At 39.5% G+C, this 23,823-nt stretch overlaps 1 protein-coding gene across 1 annotated transcript in view; it reads left to right on the top strand.

The window, feature by feature from the left end:
• The window catches only part of IGSF3 (immunoglobulin superfamily member 3), a 128,249-nt gene that overhangs the window by 15,796 nt on the left and 88,630 nt on the right, over positions 1 to 23,823 (top strand). The window contains exon 3 of the mRNA XM_044442501.1: positions 8,586 to 8,963. Coding sequence (XP_044298436.1) covers positions 8,586 to 8,963 — 378 coding nt within the window. The remainder of the gene's footprint in view (positions 1 to 8,585; positions 8,964 to 23,823) is intronic.

Genomic DNA, 23,823 nt, shown 5'->3' with positions numbered 1-23,823 from the left:
AAACTATTAAAAGTTCACATGCATGTTGTCCCATGTATGTTGAATCAGTATGAAAAACAAAAACCAGTGATCTTAGCCTTGAGAGATGTATGTGAAATATTGCTAAGGATTGAAAGCGCTGAAGTTATGGAAAAGCTCAGTTTTGTGTTAATAGTAGAAATTCAGAAATTATGTAACAGGCTTTCTAGCCTTATAAGTCCACAATCCATACTATCACTTTTGGTCTTCAGTGATTATCTAGAGATGACTTTTCTTCTATTACCTGAAAGTAGAATATCAATTTTGTCCTACTGTCAGAAGAAATAACTTGCTGATCTATGAAAATTACTGAGGATATAAAGTGAAAACTACAGGCATACTAGATTGGAAAAAGAACTGTCTAAAATGTAAGATTAACAAGAAAAAGATGAGAACAAATTGTGTGAATTAGGATCCCTACAATTGGGAAGAAATCATGATATTTACAGTATACACCTTTTATATTAGTAAATGTTATATCTAGCAAAAATGTTATTTGGACTGATCTAGTAATGGAAAAATTTGGCATGTTATAAAAAAACTGTAGGAGGAAGAGGAGTGAGCTGGCTTTGGAATTATTCTTTACATTTTAGACTGTAAGGTTCATGGAGTAAGAAAGTTTTCTTTTGTTCTCTTTAAGGCTTTGTCGGTACTCTGTAAATAATAATTACAATAGTAACTAAAACCTGAATGGACTGAATAGGACTGTTTCCATTTAAATGTCAGGCATTGCCTTTGGAAGTGGCAAATGTTATTAGCCACTTAGATTTAGTACATATGTGAAAGTTGGTTGGTTTCTTCCTATTCAGGTTAAAACTTGCAATAGAGCATTTGAGAGTGCAACACATTGGGGTTGTTTCTGGATTTGTAATATTCTTCACAGATTAAATAGCACTCCTTTTTGTATTCTAATAACATGCAAACCAGCTCTGACCTTTAAAAGCAGTTCTGTTTCTTTAGAAGTGGGACTGGAAGCTATGTTGAAGATATGATCCTGTCACATTCTGTAATAGTTATGCCAAGGAAAGAAAAATATGCAAATCATTTTAACAGCTAATACTTGGCCATTTGTTACAAAATCAATTCACTGTAAAACTTGTGCAATTGTGGCTCTAGCCCTAGTTGGTAGTCTCAGTCCTTAAGCTACAGTGGTCTGCTTGTGCAAACAGAGATTGTGTTTTGAAATTCGAAAAGCACCTTTACTCTGATCTTCCTATAAAAGTGTTGCATGCAGGAGACTGACCGTTAAATAGATACAGTCTGCCTGATGCACAAACAAAATAGTGTGAGGAATTTTGAAGACTACAAAAACTATTTGCTGTACTTGCCCCACCACACAGCAGCAAAATGCACAGCTGCGAAAACAGAAGCTGCAGAGCAGTAAAATAGTCAAACATAGCTTAAGAAGAAGCAGTATTCTGAGACAAAGTTATGCTTGAATCTTTTATGCACCATAGCAGTTTGTCATTGAAATTCAGCAGCAAACTGCCACTGTTTTTGTGTCTGCTAACTGAATTCTGTGGCATCACAGCAATAGCAGGATTATGGACCAAGGGAGCTCTGGCTGTGTGAAGATCTTTCTGGACTTCCAAAATTGCCCAACTCTGATGTAGATTCTGGAAATCTTTCTCCTACCCAGCATGTCAAAATGCTTCATTATTAAAGGTGGCTAGGCAGCCAGATTTGTGGCACATGGATTAATAAGGCTTTGTATTTTCACTCACCATAACAAAGTTCACATTGTGCTTTGGTGAGCTTGAAGAACTTCTTCCCACCTTGAAGTTGCAGGGTTAGAAGGGGATCTTCCCAGCAATGGGGCTGCTGCTCTTGAGTGCCCATCTGAAGGGGTGGCAATGACTTTGGTGGCACCCTAGCTGCCTTTCTTGCTGGAAAAGTGGGTGGTGAAAGGCCTTTCTTTGTAGCAACTTTGTAAACATGCTTGATTTCACCAAGCAGGTGCCTAGCCAGCAGGAGAGGGGCAGGCACATGCCCAACAGCTTTTGGTCTTGCTAGGATGCCTGTACAAAAATTATAGGCCCTAGGACTGATGCTTTTTCAGTAAAACTGAAACTGGCTGCTACACGATACTTTACAGTGATTATAGTGGTATACTCAGATGAGAAAAATCTGGGTTCAGAACTCTATTCAGCCTTAAAGCATTGGACATGTTGTACCATCTCAGTTTAAAGTAACACAGCTGTAATTATTTCATTTTATCCTTACAAGTTCGCTGTGATAATCAAATGAAATAACTCCATGTATGTTTCTCTGTGTTACTTGGACAAATATGACAGGCTATAGCTGTCCTATTAATTGGAGTACATTAATTGGCAATTCCTTGGAGAAGTAAATAGAAAAAGCTCAATGTCTGAAGTAGTGGTGCCTTCTGTTAGATTTGAACAACATGTCTGAAAGGGCATGGGTTTTTTAGATTTAAAAAAAACCATTCAGAAGCTCTAACCAACCACAGAGGTGTTTGCATCCTTCTTGCCATGTTTTGGGTGCAGAATGACCATGAAAGTAAGACATAATGATATGACATAATTCCCATGAGCGGTCTCAACCTAGAAATGTGGCAGGGAGGATGCAAAGTCATTTGTGGTGGGTTGAAGCTGCTATAAGACCTATGTGTTAAAAGATAAACACATCAGCCTAAAACCACGATAAGCCAAGCCACCCCCCCCCACACACACACAATGTTTCAGAAATGTCTTCTGCCAGAAAAGCCCCAAATCCACCCCCTTTCAAGTGGAATGAATGGCCCACAGAAGTGGGCAGTGGTTTCTGCATGATTTTAATACTACATTCTACATCTGTTTTGTTACTCTTACCCCTTCAATGGAAATTTGAATATCACCATGGTTTTATGGAAGTCAATAAAAGCAGTTAGTTATGTAGGCACTCCATGCAACTAGTATTAAGTTTTAAAATGCTCTCAGTCCATACACTCAAAGTGCATATACATGCAACATCCCTATGGCAGTAATGTACAGCTCAGGTGTATAGCCCAGATGTGCTACAAGTGTGTAAATGTGGCATGCAGACAAGCAAGAGCTTTTTAAAACTTTAATTTGGCCCAGATGTAATATAGAATTGAACTGAAAGAACTCATCATCACAAAATGGACTCGTGAATGGTTTCCACTGACTTTACACTTCTCTGCTTTTTTCTTTTTTCTTTCTTTTTTAAACAACAAGATACACAAGTCTGCTTCTCTTCTCTTGCTGCTTGGCAGCCTTTTCCATATTTATGGCAGTCCTGGTATTGTTGCTACATTGTTAAAGGGTTTGCAGTTGGGTGCCAGCTGTGTTGCTGACATATTAGCCAGATGCCATTCCTAATTGTAACCCAGCCTTTTCAAAATTGCTTTCTCTGTGAGTGTTTCCAGTGCAGATTTAAAGCACCTGCTAAAAAGGGGCTTTGTTTAAAGGAGCTTGAATGCACAGAAACAACAAACTTCCAAACAGTTTGTTTCTTCTAAAACTAGGAAGTAAAGTGATTTGATTTGGAAAATGTCTTGAAACGCTGTCCCTAGTTAAATATTATGTTCAGTGGGATGCATAGACTGCTTGTAAAACATACTATACTATTGCTGAAAACCCATATCAAACTTAGTCTGTAGTGACCTATTATAAGGTACTATTTATTAATCCTGAGTGCAAAGATCCTAATTCAGTGTACATTAAATTGACTTTACTTCTTGTTAATGGGAACTTGGGGTATTAGCCAATCTAGCATAATAGGTGGCAGAGTTCCCTTTTAGTCTCTTTTTCTAGTACCCATTAGCTAAAAATTTATTAACTTTTTTCCTTGTCTTCTTCTTAAACCACGTTCTTTTATAATGAGGGAAATATAATTTGGAGCAGCAGCGTGTTCTACCCAGCCTAATAGTTTGAATTGCACTCCATCTGTTCAGCTGCATGGTCTGATGGATCTGCTAAACAATTTTTTCATCGTTTATTTTAGAGCGGGTAGGAACACTCTCTTCTGGACCCATTCCAAGGCTTCTGGTGGGAAAACTTCATATTTAGAGTCTGTTGTCCAGCAGGAAAAATTGACTGAGTTAATAATCCATGGATGGCAAAACCATCTCTTTCTGACTTTCAGTAGTTTAAGGTTTATTTTTTTAAAAAGAAAAGATTAAATTATTTACTCCCAGTAAGAAAAACACCAGGCATTACTACTAACTTCTACATAATCACAATGAATTGACTATTTTCAAGAGTTCTAATGTCCACTGATATCTATTTTTGTGCTTTTTCAAAGTTTATTACCAGGTAGATGTGATTTTTAGGTGGAAGATCATGGTAAAGGTTTCTCCTCTCTTTTCCATGTACTGCAAACCCTCATCCCCATCAAGCCCTCCCTGAATGTGGCTATGAAGTTTAGGAAAAACATTAGAATTGGTGCCATTTGAGAAGGACAATTAAATGTTGTCCTAACTTTAATTGTTATGCAGCCAGAGAAGGGAGACTTGTAGTTTGGGAGGAAAGTATTAACCCTACTCTGCACTGTGACCTCCCCAAAATTACCCCCCATGGCAGTTAAATTTGGGGGGAAGTGTAGGTTTCCCCCGATTTGAATGCAGAATTAATCAAGTGACTATGCCTTATATGAAATGTAAATAAACACTAGTAATTATTTCTTAATGTTTTTATGTAGATATAAATTGGCATATTTACATTTTATGTAGATCTGTATTCTGTGGACATAAGTCTCAAATCTTTTACGTTTCTAGTAATGCCCTTATGTAAATGGCTCTGTTTGGTGTTACAACTTCAAGCAACAAAAGCCAGGTTGATCGTCTTCAGCAGGATAATATATTGTAGGTAGCCAAGGAGAGAGACTCATGAGTTCCAAATTCCAGGGCCTCTGCTGTAGGAACAAATTATCTAGATCAGTGGTTTTCAACCACTGGTCCACGGACCAGTGCCGGTCTGCCAGAGGTTTCCTGCTGGTCCGTGGGGAGACCACATCCCACTCACCACAGACCAGCATGGGAGCTGGCCGTGCTCCACCACCTCTTGTGTGGTTCGCATCATGTTTGTGGGAAAGTGCACTAGTACTGCCGGAGAGGCTGGGGAGGGGAAAGATGACTTTTTGTTTCTGCCTCAGCAGTCCTCCAGGTGGTTTTCCTGTTTTCACCAGTCCTCAGCTTTGGAAAGGTTGAAAACCACTGATCTAGATCACTGGCAATCCGTGGCTTCAGCATCAGTGTGGCATGCGCTGCAGGCAAGACATAAGCACTATAAGGTGAAGCAGATAGCAGCTCTTTTACTAGTTTGTATTTTCTTTGTATGCTAGTTCTGCAACTTGTTTATGTTTTCCCCCAGGGCACAGTAGTTATTCTTGATTCAAATAACAATGGATGTGCCTTTTAATTGTTTTTGTTCTACTTTTGCTGTTGTTTGCACTTCCTGTTTCAGTAACTTTCACATCCATGAAACCCACCCAACTGATTGAGAAGCTAAGTATTTTAAAGTAAGAATTCAACAAATACTGTTCAATCCAGAGTGGGTAAACTAATTGTAATTAATAGGTACTAAATTAGTCATGATTATCAACGGTCACTGATTTCAATAGATCCTCTCTAACCCAATAAATTTAGCTTTGCTGAAGGGGGTTAAGTTATTTGCTTTAAAAAAGAAAATAATTTTTGCAGAAGTTTGTTTGTAATTGGAAGAACTTTACCAGAAGCTGTGCCTAAAGTTTCTTGTTTTTCAATGTTCTGTGGTATGTTAAAAATGCAGAAACCAAAGTGGACAGGGAAACCAGTAGAGTATTCAATGGCAAAATTACCACAGCAGTCTGTTTTTATATAGCTCAGGAAGTGGACCCGTGGCCATCCAGAAATAGCTAGGCTATATCCCCTTTGGTTTCAGAACACCAATGATGTTGGCTGAAGCTGATGACAGTTGGAGTCCAATAACATCTGGAAAGCCAGCAGCTTCCCTCTTCCCCTCCCTGAATGGAGACAAACTTTAGGATATGCAAAGGTCTTACAAGTCCATACTGTTAAATGTTTATGTATATGGAGAGGGAGAGACAGTTTGCGTGACTGCCAAGATTGAGGAATACCCCTGAATACAAAACATCTCTGGATTAAAACTAGATGTTCATTTGCTTGATTAGGTAAACTTTCATATGTAATGTGAAGAGTTCATGACTACTCTTCACTCTTGCATAGTTTCACAAGCATCCTGAGGAAATTTAATTGCTGCCTAACAGATTTTCTCGAAATGGAAGTGACATGCTTGTCTCCTTATATGTTCCCACAGCCTTAGGAGAATGCTTTTTGAGTTGGGGTATGTGTGAATTTCTGTTACCACCGAGTATGATTCTTCTGTGGTGGGGGAGGAAAAATATTTAACCTCCAGCTCTGTAGTATATATGGAAATTGTGAGCATGACACTTCAGAGACATCCCCAGATGGAACTACAAAGTCCTGTTGAAACCTTATGCAGGCTTTACCCCATTTACTTGAAGACTAAAAGTGAAGAAGAGATAATGGGTTTCCATGCAAGACATGCAACCTTGTCCATTCATCTCCCAATGTTGAGCGAGAAAGTCTGAAGGGGGCTTCTGCTTGCATTTGCTTGAAGGTCAGAAAACAGCCCACAATCAGGAGTGTTGGTGGAGTTCCTAATAACACAGAGGCTGCTATTAACATTCAAGCAAATGTGAATGGACGCTCTCTCTAGACTTTTTGCTTCAGTGTTGGAAAATTGAAGACTAAGGAGATTAGACAGTAGGAGCAGAGCTTCCATGCACACCTTTAGCTGCTTTCCAATTTTAATCCTCAGGTAAGCATGCTGAATGTATGAATAGTTTGAAATCTTAACAAAAGTGCAAAGAGGTCAAAGCAATTCTCTATATTTTGGTTTTTGACCTGTTTGCATATCTCATTTTTAATAAGAATGCTAGGCTTGCTTTCCAAAGCTTAGTTGAGAAGTATCATCTCCTTCTTCTTCATAGTAAGCAAGCGGGGCACGGATTCCATGGCCAAAATAAATGCTGGATAACAGTAAGAAAAAAGCTGTTGATGCCAGAGTTAATTGCAGGCGTTTCTGATGTTGAAACGTTCATTTATGTGTTTGGTAGATGAACACAGGTAAAGCTTAAGGAGGAGGATCCTCTATTTTGTAAGATTTTCTTATGTGCCATTTTTACTTCTCTACAGATGAAATTGCATTTGAGTCACCATTGTAGTCTGATCACCCCATGTTTACTGCTTTGAGCCTTGCTTAACTCAGTGAACTTGCTCTGTGGAGAGTGTGTCCAGGATAGCTACCTTAGATGAACAAGGCTTTGTGAGCAGACATAATGAAAGATTCTACTGAGTAGTAGATCTGGTATTCCATAACTCTCTTTCTAAGCTGATGCAACACATCTGTGTTTTTTTCTGCAGAGTGGTTTCCAAGTCAGTTGTAACATCTTCTGACATGAACATTGTCACCTGAACCTGAGAGCTTGTAGAAACTAAAGATTAGAGTGGAAATGGAAGTAACTACATAGAATTTACAGCTAATTAGCTGTAATAAATATGTTTCGCTTTACAGTTGTTCTAACAGTTAGAAGAAATGTATCTTAAATATTTGTGTAGAAAGGATATTCTGAATATGCATATTTTCTCCCCATGGCCAGAGTGGATCTTTTCCAATGTGTCACTTGGCATTTTGGTGGGGATGCACCTTAGAGATGGAAAAAAAATTGTCTCCATGAGACTAAAAGAGGAAACGTTGTGGTCAGTGCAAAAGGGCTTGCAGTTGCAGTGGGGAGAAGGGACAAGGTGGTTTTAGCTGTCAGGTCCTCTGGAATATTGAATGGAGAGGAAAGAAGGGGCAATCACAGTGAGACCATTTGTTGGGTGTAGCATGGGTTGTTCCACAAACAGCCCACACTCATAGCTTATGGCTACGTCCACAACTTAGGGCATGCTGCTGTCATGTGAATTCATCCACTGTTGTCCTCCATTTGTAGCATGCCATCCATGTTTTTCATTAAATACTTCCGACCTCAGCCACATCACTTTACTCATGTTACAGAAAATCTGCTAAGGAAGGAAAGACAGAATAGCTGAGCAATTTCTTTTTGCTGGTAGTGCTAGGAGCCATCCATCTGAAAGCACCCAAAGTCTCCTATCAAGGTTTATTTTTCTTATTAGATGTACATCAGCTTTTCACTTTGAAATATATATATATATTATTATTAAGTTTATATATATTAATCCATGGGTTATTCGCCATTAAAAAAGTGTGAAAGACTATGATAATGGAATATACTTTTAAAACTCATTGCTTCAGAGGGTACTCTTTGTTGTGAAAATACATTGCCAAATGATTGATTTGGAAACTAGTATAAACATGGTAGTAGAGCTTCTCATGGTTTTGCGAAAACAGCAAGGCTCCTTTCCATTCATTTCACCTGTTTCTACAGTGTATTAGCTTCCTTTGTGAGAACAAGATGTGCAATCAAAGTCACTACTTGGGAATGAAAAGCAAGCATATTGAAATCTATTTTTGTTCAGAAGCTAACTATATCTAAACATTTTTCCCTTTCCTTTTCAGGATTGGCATTTGCACAACGTCAGGTCACTGTTCAAGACGGCCCTCTATATCGTACTGAGAATTCCCACATCACTATCTGGTGCAAAGTCAGTGGTTACCAAGGACCAACAGAACAGAATTTTCAATGGTCTATATATCTTCCATCTGCTCCAGAAAGGGAGGTACAAATTGTCAGCACCATGGACCCTTCCTTCCCCTATGCAATCTACACTCAGCGTGTCAGGAGCGGAGAAATCTATGTAGAAAGAGTCCAAGGGGATTCTGCTCTGTTGCATATCACAGAACTCCAAGACAGGGATGCTGGCGAGTATGAATGTCACACACCCACCACTGATGAAAGATACTTCGGGAGCTACAGTGCCAAGATGAAGCTAGTGGGTAAGGAGTTTCCCCCCTTGATCTTTGTTATCCTGTATGGAGAGGTGATCCTGACTCCTTGTGCTTAGCGCAAGATAGAAAATAATGTATATTGACTGAAAATTATGAGGAGAGTGGTAAGGTGGATACATTTTGTGAAATATTAAATTAATTCATAAGAGGCAGAGAGAGAAATATTGGCAACTGAAGATGAAACTGATATTGGAATGGATAGTGGAGAACAACCTCCCAGATAACACAGGGCTTTTGTGAGCTGTAAAGCTTGGCTAATCTGAGTACAGGTATAAAACCAGTTCTAGATAGAGTAATACTCTGGTTGAAAGGTTGGGATACAGTTAAGGAATGCTGCTAGAATCATTCTTCTCTTAAGCAGCTAAGGTAGTGGTAGTGGCACAGAATGCGTAATAGCAGCTCAGGCTCATATATCAGCTACATACCTATCTGGAGTAGCCAGAGAACTTCTTAGTTACTCATACATTAGTTACCTCAAAGGGGACTGCAGTAATGGACTTTACATGGAACTACCTTTGGTGATATTAAAGATTTTTGGTTGGTACAAGAATTTGACTCTTCAGATCCTACGGGAACCAGAAAATCGGAATAGGTAATATCATTTTTACTTTAGCTATATTACCTAACAGCATGCTCCTGGTTCCAGTTCAAAATGTTGGTATTGCTGAATGGCTTGAGACTGAATTAAACCATCATCCCTAAGTTACACCATATGTCCTGCCTGTGTGTTGAGATCTGAATCAGAGGTACTGTTCATATGTCCACCGGTGAAATTGGCTAGGTGAAACTGAGCCTTCACTGTACTGGCCTTGCACTTCTGGAACCCTGTTCTAGTTGACTTAAGTTTTACCTTTTCAATTCAAGCCTTTAAGACAGTATTGAAAATTGGACATTAATGGAAATTGGACTCAATGAGAAATTGAACTTGATGACCTTACAGGCCTATTCCAATTCAAATATTTCATGATTCTTGAAAACTTTATCTCTTTACTGCAGCTTTTTCCTAACAATGTGAATGGGTTGTGAAATTCATAGCAGTTTTCTTTCTAGTAACAATTCCTACTGGCCCACAAAAGGAACTTATAAAACACTATGGATGAATTAATGAATTAATAAATGAATACACTTTAAACTCTAATGCAAAATATGACTCAGTTCACTGTGATGGATGAAGTAGATTAATCTCACACTCTAGATAGGCTGCTTCAAGGTATATTCTGCAACTTGCCTGCTTGCATTGTAACAGTGATAATGGTTTACTTAATATTAGCTAAAGAGCAATCCATCCTGGGAATTTAACTGAAGGACAAATCCCAAAGATAAATAAATATAGCTGCAAGGATTTTAACTGGGACAAATTGCATGGCGCTTATATCACTTCATTACATGCCTAGCTATTTATTTATTTGACTTGTATGCCACCCAGTTAGCCATTATTTGCTTCTGGGTGCAATTCAAAGTGCTAGTATTTACCTCTAGAACCCTAAGCTAGGGATACACAATTCACAGGCCACATGAACCCCCCTCCCCCATGTGTTGCATGGCCCTTGACACTGCCAAATTTCTCTCCCTGCCTTCAGCATCCCAGTTTTTGCAGTATTAATAGCCACGAGTTAGCAACAGTGCCTTGCAGGGTGCCAGGAGAGGAAGGACGCTAAAACCTTTTGCTTCTGGGTGAAACAGAGGCAAGTGGCATTGTTGCTTCTGTGCTGCAAACAGTGGTAGAAGAGCAGCAATATCTGTTGGTGTTGCAGGGAGGTGGAGAAGACATTGGCATCCCTTCTCCCCATACTCCTGAAACAGCCTCCCACTAACCAAGAGGATTTTGTGGCTTGTGCACCTTTGTGGGGTTCAGGTCTGATGTCACTGGCCAGTGTGGCTCTTGGGGCCAAAATTACAGCATTCCATCCTTAAACAAGTTGAGGCACAGGAAACTTAAGGAGGCCCAGATTAAGCTGCCTTTGCCCTTGATCATTTGCCTAAAGCCCTTCTAGATGCGGCGAGTCCACTGTCTTTCCTGGTAGATGCCTGATGAAAACCTTTCAATTTGCTTATGCTTTTTAACTTACTGAAGTGTTTTTCTAGTGGTTTATTCATGTTACTATTTTATGTATTTTATAGTTAGTAAACAGGAATAATTTTAAACAAAAGATGTTATTTTTAAAAAATGAATTAATGATCTTGCTATTTGTGTGGTGTTAGTTTTTTCTGTGGAAGTCATAGCAATCAACCATGTTACCTCATATTAATGCTTTGTGCTGTTTAGTGCCCAAATGTTAAAATTAATTCTTGAAGATTTAAAAAAAACCTTTTGGCATCAGAGATATCTACCTATCAGTCAAGAATATTATTTTAATCTTTTTATAAATATGTTCAGATACTGAAAATCCATGCTATATTTATGTACTATCCCTTGGCATCTTTCCCCCCATATATTTCCTTTTTATATTCTGATGTACTTTGTGAAAAATAAATAAAATTGGAAAAAAGAACATTCTATTTGAAAAAAAAAAAAAAAAACGTAAGTAGGAGTGCAAGAACCAAACTCAGGAGGGAATTCTTGTTAAAAACAAGAAGGCAGCTCTTGTTTTTAATGCTGAATAGAAAATCCTTAGAAACTTAAGATAACAAAGAAAATAATTATAATGGAAGCAGTAGTGTGAAAATAGTTCTTTGCATTAACATCTGTGCAAATGTATCTTTGGGCAGAACCCTCTCTCAAAGTATTTAAACATTCAGTGCAAATACAGATTGGTTTTAATTAAACATTGGCAAATGGGAACAAAACAGTGCATTTTTTTTCTGAGAGGGGAAAGGAAGAGCCCCTGAAATCAATGCAGCAGGGAGATAGAATCATAGAATAGTAAAGTTGGAAGGGGCCATGAATGTCATTGAATCCAGCCCCCTGCTGTTGCAGGACATCCATTTACACCATCCTACTCAGATGGCTGTCCAGTTTGTTTTTGAATGTCTCTAGTGTGGGAGAGCCCACCACCTCTCTAGGCAGCTAGTTCCAGTGTTGTATTGCTCTGACAGCGTGGAAGCTTTTCCTGATGTCCAGCCTAAATCTGGGTTGTTGCAACTTGAATACTATTCCATGTCCTACACTCTGTCATCAGCAAGAAGAGATCTTGGCTTTCCTCTTTGTGACAGCCTTTGAAGTACTTACAGAGGGATATCATGTTCCTCCTCAGTCTTCTCTTCTCAAGGCTGAACATGCCCAGTTCTCTGTCTCTCCTCATAGAGCAGTGTTTCCAAATCCTGGATCATTTTTGTTGCCCTCTGGATCCTTTCTAATTTTTCTACATCTTTCTTAAATTTTGATGCCCAGAAGTAGATGCAGTATTACAGAGGAGGTCTGACTATTGAGAAGTACAGGGGAACTCGATGTTGTAAGCCGCCCCGAGGCTTCGGCGAATGGGGCGGCATAAAAATGTTTTAATAAATAAATAAATAAAATAAATAAACTACTACTTCGTATGATTTGGTAGTAATACTTCTGTTATTGCATCCCAAAATAGCATTTGCCTCTGGCAGCTGCATTGCATTGTTGTCTCAAGTTTAGCCTATTGACCACAAGCACTCCGAGATATTTTTCTTTTTCAGTTCTGTTGAGCCACATATTCCCCATCTTGTATTGATGCATTCAGTTTCTTTTTCCTTGGTGGAGGACTTGGTACTTGTCCTTATTGAACCTCATTCTGTTGCTTTCAGCCTAGTGTTCAAGTTTATCAAGATGCTCAATTATGAGATATTTCTAGATGTGATTGAAGGAGGAAAGATCCAGTAGTAGACTCTTAGAAACAGCATGAACCATACTTTGAAACATGAAACTCTTTGTCTTTTACATTCCTTAGCTTTACAGAATTGATCGTAAATGTGGAATGCTTGGAATCCAGTGACTTAGATTTACAGAAGTGCTTTTTCAGGTTTCTCCAGTCATACAGGATGAAGCATCTCTTAATTTAGAGTGCTAGCACTATAGGATGTGACAGATCTCCTCCTTCTTGCCTGTCAACAGAGCAGCAAGTGTGGAGAAAAAGAACTGATGATGGATCTTCCTTTTCCCACCCACTCTCCTCCTCTCAGACACCACAGAAACTTCTGTTATAAGGTCACAATTGAGACCTTATAAAATAAGTAAGAGAAAAAGAAAGGAACGTGTGCTGATGGGTAGTGAAGGGAGGGAGAGGCCAGGATCAAAGGCCATTCTGGTCCCCTCCCTGCCCACTGAAAGGTAATTCAACTGGTTGGGTTCAGGGGTCTGTCTAGCTTTATAGTATATTCTCATGGAAGAATGAAGGCAAAATCCCCTCCTCTCTCTTCTCAGCTTATTTGGCTCTAGGATAGGCAGAAGGCTTTGAAGTCACAGCCTTCCACCTATTAGGGACACCTCCCATAGTATTGTACTCTTAATTAATATAACTCCAAATTTCAAGTTCAGTAGAAACATTTAGGAATAACAACTAGTATATACACATCAATAAATAAACATGACACAAAAAGCAGTAATTTAAAGTAATGCTATGCTTATTTGGGCTATTAAATGTGTGTTCAAATTATTGGGATTTGGGTTTACAGCCTCCAAATTTTTGGCACAGGGAGGCCAGGCATTGGCAGATCTATGTCCTGAAGTAATCTTTGAAACATATGAATTTGATTGCGATTGGTGTGCCTGCAGTTTGGATATTACATTTTGACCAGGCTGCAAGAGTTTCTCCAGTACCTGTTACCAGTATAGCATCTGAATCAGCCTTTAGACCTGAGGTTTGGGCCACTTAGCAGGAGGAAGTTCCTTAATAGTTTTTGAGAGGGCCTCTCTTCTTCTCATACCTGTTGAAACTTTTACAATAGAAGAGGCAATTCTCAAGCTTCTTATCAATGCTAGTGACAAGCCTTAAAAGAGTAAGTTTCTCAAGCAGTTGGTACGCTTCTTGTAGGGTTATATACAGGAAAGAGGCCATCAGTAAAATGGTGCCTCATAGTTCGAATGACTCTAAATTTGAACGATCCAGAGTTTGAACATTACAATCAAGATAAAATTGCTCCGCAATTGGAATCATGGCTCTAAGTTCGAACTGTGAGCAAAGTGAAAAAAATACAGTTGTAGCAAAAATGTCATTGGTTGTAAACCTGTCCAAAAAATTATTTCAGTAAAAGACATTGCCATTAATACCCCTCAAAATACTCCCCCTCACTTTGATCACACTTACCCCATTGTACTTGCCATTTTCTGAAGCAGTTCTGGAAGTCCTCTTATCATGAGTGTCTTTAGTTGCGCTGTGGTGGCTGTATTGATGTCCTGACTTGAATCAGTTTGTCTTGTCTTGAATCGTTTTGTCTTGTCTTCAATTGATTCATCTTGTCAATCTTCAGTTGATTCAACCTGCTGAAATCATTTCATCCGGGGCTTTTCTTCACCAGTCCTCCATCAAATGTGTCTGGACAGATCCCATGCAGCTGCTTGCTTTTCATTGCAAACACAGCCAGCAGGTTTTCCCACCAAGTAGTGGTGGTTTCTATTTATCTACTCATAGATAGTATGCTTTCGATCTGCTAGGTGGGCAGGAGCTGGGGCAAACAGGTGCTCACTCCACCTGCAAGGTTGGGCTTGCACTGCTGGAGTACCCGACCATTCCTGATCGACAGCCTCTATGCCACCACATCTGTTTGTTTTGATAGTATTTCTAGTGATGTATTCCCTCAGCATGATTTGGTAATCACAAGTTTTGTCAGTGAGTACTTAGAAAAAATAAACTCTGCTGTTTTCAGAGAGTTCTCTCCTAACTTAGAATATTGGTACATGCGCAAAGATAACACAACATGCATCATTTTATCAGGCTTTTATCTGGGAAGTGTAGCCATGATGGGAAGTTACTAAGGAATTCAACCTTACCCTGCTTCCTATAAAAAACTACACAAAAGAGCAAAGGCTTACAGATATGCCAGTGGGTTACTACATCTGTAAGGAACTTGTCAAGAGAATTAACCCAAATACTTGCCAAATTAAAGCCAGCTTTGCCTGTTGGGGGTCATTTTATAGATCACGAAGTTGCAGTGAAAATAAAGAAACTTAACTTTAAATAAAGTTCTCTGAATACAGGGTTACTGAGCCTTTATTCATTCTTAGAATCTCATTTATCATTCTAAACTGATAAAGTTTGGGAAAAAATACCACTTGATTTGTAATGCACTTGAGCATTATGCACTGGACAAATGCGTATTCTGAACTGGGTTATCATGAATTTTTCCAAGATCCCTAATTATCTCAGCTTATAAGGAGATTTGGATATCTCTTTCCTTTAACACATGTGAATAACTACAAATACACAGTTCAGAAGTAGTTCTGAACTATGAGTTACTGCTTTTCATTTTTCTCAGAAGTGGAAATAATCTTTTGTCTTTCATCAAGTTATGAATTTTTAATTTCCTCATTAGGACCAGCAGCTTTTATTTGGCAGCAGATTGGCCCAAGGGACTGTGAGGGAGGTGGATTTTTAGTTTCTCTGAGTGCTATGAAGGGTGTGGGGGAAGGGTGCGTAAAGTGGGTTTTTAAACTGCATTTGCTGGTTCATTGTGCCACTTAGTGCTCTGGTACTTTGCGGTAAATTTTAATTGATTATTTTGTCTTTGTTTGCTGTTATTTAAAGATGTGATTTGGGTGCGGGGAGGGTGATTCCAAAACTGTAGTTGTAGGAAGGAGAAAGTAAAGACTGGTCTACTTGTTATGAAAATGTTGTATAAAAATTTGTGCCATTTTCAGCAGACCTCAGTGAAACTGCTCATAACATCGTGACTGAGCAGTGCTACGTTTTATAGTCATAGCACTGAGTAGCTTCCAGGTAGAGTTGTTTTAAATTGTTTCCAGATTAGGGTATACCATCCCTTAGGGAGGCAGGTAGTAAATGGCTGAAAATGCACATCTTCAATGACAGAACAGTCACATAAGCCTGGCTTTGTCAGTTTCAGGTGAATGTGATCAGATGCAAGGCTCTTTCTCAGGCATGCCCACTTTCCATTTTCTTTCTTCTCTAAGATCATCTTAGAGACACAAGTTAGGAGAAATTATGCTTGAATTGTTCTTGAAGTTGCTATTATTCTGTAGGAATCTGGTGTAATTTTTCTTTGCCTGAAGTGCTTTTTCATATAGCCACTATTGAAATTACTTTAACTATCTAATCTATTGTTCCCATGCTTCATTCTATTTTGTTATGGACTTGATCCCCATGAAGCAAGGATTACCAGGGATGAATGTTCATAATTATTAAATTTTATGATCTATCATGTGCATCTACTCTTGGATGCACACCTTAACATGGTGAGAGGCTTTGAGCGTATCAAGGAAGCTGATAGCAATGCCTTTGGGAGACCAGAATAGTCTCACTAGGCTCGTCTCCTAGCAGGTCACCCAAGATGGAATGGTCAAGGTTGAGACACTAGACTAAGATGTATCCACCCTCTTCAGAAACATTGGCCACATCAGCAAAAGGAGAATGGATCTCATTAATGGTGATGAGGCAGAGAAACTTCTGAAAGGCAGCAGCAGCAGCTGAAGGTGATGCTGGCAGAGGATCTTTCACAGACAACATCAGTGGCACTCTGGGTAACTCTGGTTAGTACAATTCAGAGGAAGGATGTGATAATACACCTCTGAATGTTCTCACCTTGAAACCCCATATGATGAAACAATCTAAAATGAAATAATAGTGCCAGAAGATAACACCACCACATTGGAAGGTACTTAACCTACTGCAGAAGGGCAAAGTGCAGATACATGTAGTGGTGTCACTAATGAGATTACTAGATCAAACCTGAAAGGAGTCTAGGGATTGACATGCACAGAGGTGAAACGAAAGTCCAGTACTGCATAACACATACAATTGGGACATAAGATATGAGAGGCATGAATCAAGACAAACTGGAAATAGCAAAGCAAAAAAATTGAAAAAATTAACATCACAGTACTTGGTGTGAGTGAATTAAAGTGGAGTGTAATAGGACAAACACTTAATGTTTTACTCTGGAAATGACAGAAGAAATGGAGTGGCCATAATACTGCTGCAAGACATAGCAGAGGCAGAAGAGGCTACAACACAAAGCCCAATGAACAATATCAATCAGAATTAGTGAAAACCAATCAACATAACTATAGTTCAAGTGTACACTCCAACAACAGATGCTGCAGAAGAAGAAATCAAAAACTTTCATGCAGGTGTTCCAAAGGAAATTGGTAACACTCCAGAGGTGACTGGAATGCAAAAGTGGAAAAGAAAACAGAATCAAATGTAAGAAAATTTGGCCTAGGGATAAGTACAAAGCAGGAGAATGACTCATAGAATTTTGTGACACTAACAACCTGTTCACCGTAAACACACATTTCAAGTAGCCACTCAGACAATTATATACATGGACTTCAGCAGAGGCCAAATACAGAAACCAAATAGTATGCAGTTGGAAGCAGAAGCTGGATAAACTGTATTCTTTCTGGCAAAACAAGACCAGGAGCAGACTGTAGTAGCACCCATGAGCACTTAATATCAAATATCAGAGACAAGCTAAAAAGGACCAGCAGTAGAAACATACTGCAAAAATACAACCTTAGAAACATCCCTGAAAAATTTAAGTCCACATAAAGAATACATTTGCATTGCTCAACTGAATTGACTGCACTCAGAAAAACTGTGGGCTGAAACCAGAGACAATTCCTATCTAAACAAGAAAGAAAAAGCTTATATGGATGACTGAAGAAACACTCACACTTGGAAAGGACAGGTGAGAAGCAGAAGCAAAAGGTACAGAAATAGGGTCAGAGTTCTGAATGCAGCTTTTCAGTGACTATCCCATAGAAACAAAAATAATTTTTACAGTGACCACTGCAAAGAAATAAAAGAGAGCAACAAAAAGGGGGGGAAATCAAAGGGAACTTCAAACCTAGATTAGGAATGCTAAAAGGCAAACAAGGGAACATACTATCTTACCAGGAGAAAATAAAGAGAAGGTGGAAAGAATATACAGAATAATACAGGAGAAAGGATGGCAGACTCCTTCAAAAATGGATCCTATGAAGAAAAGCCCTGAATTTTAGAAAGCAAAGTGAAAGCTCTGAAATAACTTGCAAATAATGTAGCACCTGGAATAGATAGGGCATCAATAGAACTGCTTCAAGCTGCAGAAGATGAATCATTCCAAACCAAAAATATGCCAACAACTATGGAAAATAAAACAACATTCAATATAAACTCCCTAAGAAAGAAGATGCAAATGAGTTCAGCAACCAAGAATACTATCCTGTAAGGAGCAAGAATGCTGGACAATCAAATGGAAGGAAAAGGAAGAGGTGTCACACAAGGATGTATTCTATCTCCCTGTCTGTTCAATCTGTACATAGAATAAATCGTATGGAAAGCTGGATTAAAATGAGTGAAAATTGGCAGAAGAAACAAGATATGCATGTGATACCATAGTACTGGAAGAAAGCATCAATGACTTGAAATAGCTCCTGATAAAAGTGAAAGAAGAAAGTACAAAGGCACCTCAAGAAAGCTGAAATCATCTATTATAGAACTTTGCTTTTAATAATGAAGAAATAAAAATTGTGGAAGATTTCACATGCCTCAGCTCAGTCATCAATTCAAAGAGAGACGGCAGTGAAGAAATTCAAAGAGTAAGACTTGGAAGAGCAACAATGAAGGGTCTAGTAAAGATCATTAAGTTGTAAGGATATTTTACTAGAGACCAATGTCAAGATCATCCAAATCATTGCATTCCCAATCACAATGTATGGTGTGAAAGCTGGACAGTGAACACAGCGAAAATTGATGAGTTCAAAACGGGCTGCTGGAGGAGACCTTTGTGAATGCCCTGGACTGACAGAAACAGAAACACATGGGTCCTAGATCAAACCAAGCCAGAAGTTTTGCTAGAAGCAAAAAGGGACAAAAACAAGGCTATCATACTTTGGACATATCATGAGAAGGCAGTCATGCTAGGGAAAATCAAAGGCAGATGATGAAAGGAAGACTAAATATATAATGGACTGAATTGTAAAGGAAGCCACAGCCTTAAACTTGGCAGAGCTGTGAACAGTATCCTTGGACAGAATTTCATTCATAAGCTTGTCATAAGACAACTTGATGGCACATAACAAATCATGAAACTTAACTGTGGAGCAAGCACAGTCCAAGCACCATTTTGATTGGAGAAATGGGCATTTTGAAAATCTGAAATATTTCTGCAGACAGGGAATCAAAAACCCGAAGATGGAATAGGTTCTGAAACCCAACCTGCTTCACTTATTCTTGGTCCATACAAGAATAATATTGCATGCAAAAGGTGTTCAGCATCAACCACATCTTAACATTGCTTATTGGACTGTCTTGTAGTTATCATGTGGAACATTTCACCAAACAAGTATGAGTAAGCATTGTACTGGCTGTGACTCAAGCTTACTAGAGAAATATGAACTCAAGTTTTGCAGAAAAGCCTGTTGTCCTCCAACCTCCTGGACTGATGCACGTCAAGAACAACTGAAAGAATACAGTGGGAGCCAGCAGGTTTGAAGTGTGTTGATCCAGTTCCTCTCTAATCAAATATGTAATTGCCTTCCTTAGCAAGTTTGAAATGGTTTGCACAGTTAAAATTCTTGTTTCTTTGGCCTGGTAAGCAGGAGTGAGACAGTGAGAAGAGTATGCATTTAGCACTGAAAGGAAGATTTGGACTATTTGCTAGATTTTGTACATCTTTTTTCTCTTTGTGTTTTAAAAATTTGCCATGGGCATATTCTGCTTGGCAGCCTCTTAGAGCAGAAGGAATAAATCATGCTACATTGTGCTTCCTGGCTTTATATCTCTTACTTTGCCATTAACATCATACTGCCTTCTGGACCCGAGCTATGTTTTAATGGGACCTATGGCCATGAATAGCTCTTATTTTATCCAGCTTGTCAGCTGGGGCACAGGTGACTTCACTCAGTGGAAAATTAGTGGGAAGAGTATACTATAATTCATAGAGATGCTGAGTATCCTTTTGGATAGTAATGGTTATTGGGGTTCTTGAAACATTCTTGTTGGAAAGGAAGCTGCTTGTTAGTATGAAAGCAGGTGTTGGCATTCATGTAGATTATGATCTTTACTGTCAGGAACAAGCTACATTTTTTCATTAAATGTGTGCTTTCCCCCCAGTATGGCACATAAAACACCCACTGGCAGCAATGGGAAGTTTTAAAATTGTTGTTATGAAAACATGGAGACTCGTTGCAGAGTGGACTGTGGCAGGAAGAATAGGGACCCGCTGTGGTCCCATTCTGGATCTGTACTTGCTTTAGATAGAACAAAAGTCCATGTGGAACATTGCATTGAATTGCATGTTTAACATAATATGTGAGTATTATGTTAAAACATAATAAAATCAGTGACACAGCATTGACAGATCAGGAACTGAAAATTTACGGTCACTTACCTCATGTTTTACTAACTGTATAGCTAAAACAATCATAATTGATTTATTATCTAAATGATACTGCTGACACAGTGCTACAAAATGTACATGAACATACACATACAGAGTCTTGGTTCATGTTGAAGTTCTTACATTGCCTAAGACTGAAATCCTGTCTTTACTACCTTCAGAGTCAACTAAACTAAACTTGTTGAGACTTCATTCTGAATAAATTTAGGCTGTACCTTTGAGAAATCAGGCATGTAAGTGGAAAGGTTCTCTCTGACACCTTCCACACCCACCACTTTGTATCTGTGGATCCTATGGCTGAATACCCTTGCAAAATATGTATTAGGGAGAATATGGCCTGATTCAGTACTGGTTTAGGTGGTTCATAAAGGAAGTGTGGCAAGCCTTGGATTCACATGCTTTCACTTCTCCATGTGTGAGAGAAGAGTAAATGCTTCTGCTTCCTTGACCTACAGTTGAAGCTTCACTGCCTTTTTCTTGTGCAGAAAGGAGGTGAGGTGCAGCACATTAGCCTGAGGCTTTATTTACACAAAACATGAACCATAGTTTAGGAGATCATTTGAATCAGGCAAGTTTCATGGGGACAAGATTCCAGACCATTATCTTAGTGAAATATGGTCATAAATGAATAAATGGTGTACATTTTAATAGTCCTAATTAATTCTCTGACCATATTCATCTTCTGCTGAATCTAAATAACTTTTTCCTGAATGTTCCCTGCAAGTAGAAAGGGACCCTTTGGTGGCATGGAAAGATATGTAAACACACAATTTTCCTTGATCTTTTGTGCAAGGGATACTTGTGGCTTAAGAACAAGAGCAAAAGCATGTACTGACATGTTTCTACATGATAAACTAATGAGGCATCAGAGACAGCCTGGGTAACAGCTCTTTGCAGAGGTTGCATGCTTCTGCAGGGGTTAAATGTTTCTTTGCTAATTTTAAAGTCAGATAAAGGTGAAACCTGTGTGGCTGCTAGGCTACATACTGGAGCATCCATGTGGTGTGTGTCAAGAGTCTGTTTTATTTCTCTTTTCATGCAATGTGTAGCCCAGCCACGGGAGTCAGTCGACCAAGGAGAAGGAATGCTGCCATTGGGAGTCTTTGCTTTCAGATTTTTAGACACAACACAGTGACTTATTGTCAGTAAAAATAAATAAAAATTGCTTTTGGTATTTTCTTGATTGCAAATGGGATTTTATCCTTTGGAATAATAAATTTTCAAAATATTTTGCAATAATGGTGGAACCTCAAATAAGAATGTACAGCTGCTACAGTGAAATGGAGCCCTGTGAAATGGAGATTTACTTCATTTAAGCTCCCTTGCTTTGTTTGTTGCTTTCTTGAGACTGTGTATAGCACTTAAGTATACCAAGCATTCTGCTGGGAGTGCAGGGATTGGCCATAGCAGCTTCGAGCAGCAATCTGTCTAGCTTAGCATTTTCGCTGACTAGTTGATACCAAACGCTCCAAGCAGAAGTGCATGAAATTGCTTCACAACAGAGGAAGTACCTTTTACATTCTCATCAGTTAAGAGATTATGTTATTCCTCAGAACTAGTGTGTTTTTTGATCCTACCAAACTTGTGTGTCTGTTTATTCTTTAAATTCTACTCATCTCTTGATTTATTGTGTAATAGTGAATTTTCAGGCTAATGGTACATTATGTAGGAGATGCAAGAGTGGAGAGTTGCTGTTGCTGTTTCTGCCTAAGCAATATATTAGTTCAGTTAAGATGCTTTGCTGCCGTTCTCTGGAGGAAGAGCATAGCCTCAAGCTGCACTCTCTTCCGCTTGCTACTTTGCATAGTTTATTTCATCACTTACTGCTCACCTGTTCTAAACAAAACAGGCTCGGTTATTCACCTTTTGATAAAGTATGCCATCTGAGACTTTGTCAGATTTGCAATTGCATTCTTGATTTTGTATAATTTGGCATTATTCTTCCATGCACCATCCCACTTCTTTTCCTTTAAACAAGCTGCCATTATACTTGCGAAGCAAACAACAAAAGTGCTACTCATGGAGAGGATACTGGTGGCACAGCGGTTTTTCGTAATGGAGACCTCCGTTGTTCAGGTAGGCATCCTTTCCGAACCTCCTTACTGTTCAAGGTGCTTATCCACAAGTGACTCCTTGTACAGCTGACTGTATTGACAGTGACACAAGGTTTTGATCCCCCCCCCACATATCTACATACCGCAAAGAGAAAAAGATAAAAGCAATTGATAAATATAGTGCAGGTCTGAAGCCTTCAAAACTGCTTCTTGGAGCCTGAAAAGCATCTTTGCAGATCTTTTTTTTTCCTTATAAAAATCTGTTTTAATACAAAGCAATTTCTATCATTCTTGGTCGTGGCCTCTGTGCATCACACATATGGGTGCTGCGCCTGCGCAGTGCCTTTGGCTGGAAGATTGCAAGCTAACAGTTTTTGGCGGGAAAGCTCCGCTCCCCCTTCCTCATGGCCTATAAAGAGCTGAGTGTCTGCCATTTTGTTCAGTCTTTGCGACCGCCGTTCGCTGTGCCTCATGCTGCTTTCAGCTTTCGCTTAGAGCTGTTACCTTGCTCTCGATTGTCCTTCTTTCCCAGTTTTTTCTTCTAAAAAAAAAACAACACCTTGCTCCCAGTTCATTGTTCCTCGTAGTTTTTCTCTTGTTATTTCTACTTTCGATCTATCTATCTAAAAAACAAAAACAAAATATATACTTACCCTCTGCACTATCCCTCTCCTTCTTCTGCGATGGCGCAGCGAGCGGCTTTCCGCAAATGTGTGGACTGCGGGTCAAAAATGGCACCAACTGACCCGCATGACCTATGCCTCCTCTGCCTGGGAGAGGGGCATAGGACGGATAAATGCGCGCATTGCCTGCCCTTCTCCAAGCAGGCCAGGAAGAACCGCGAAAACCACCTCCAGAGACTCCTTTGGGATCGGGCTCTGATGCAATCAGACCCGCTTGTTGCCGTCCCAAAACCTGGCTCCGCTTCTGTGGCCCCACCCTTATGGCCTTCGGATGAAGGTGTGTCTGCTTCGGTGGCTCCCTCTGCTTCACTTAAAAAGAAGCATGGAAAGCAGAAGCATGCTGAATCCGAGAAGTCGGCAGGCCATAAAAAGGCCAGGAAGGAGAAGGCCTCCAAGCCTCCCAAGAAAACCAGGAATTCAGACCATCCCCGACATCGGGACTTGGATGCGATGGGCCCCTCGGTACCAGTGGCACTTACAGTACCGTCTCCGCCCGAACCGGTCCTCCAGGAGGCTATGCGGGTTATCCCTCAAGGGTCTCCCCGCCGTGTGACTGACCTCCTGCCTGCACCCCTTCCAACTCTGCGGGGTTCAATATCTGACGGGGAAATCCAGGACTCCCCTCCTAGGGCAAGGTCACTGACA

This window comes from Varanus komodoensis, unplaced genomic scaffold (assembly GCF_004798865.1).
Source record: "Varanus komodoensis strain SLA01 unplaced genomic scaffold, ASM479886v1 scaffold4, whole genome shotgun sequence".
NCBI classification, from domain to species: Eukaryota; Metazoa; Chordata; class Lepidosauria; order Squamata; family Varanidae; genus Varanus; species Varanus komodoensis.
This window is presented reverse-complemented; position numbering and strand designations above follow the sequence as displayed.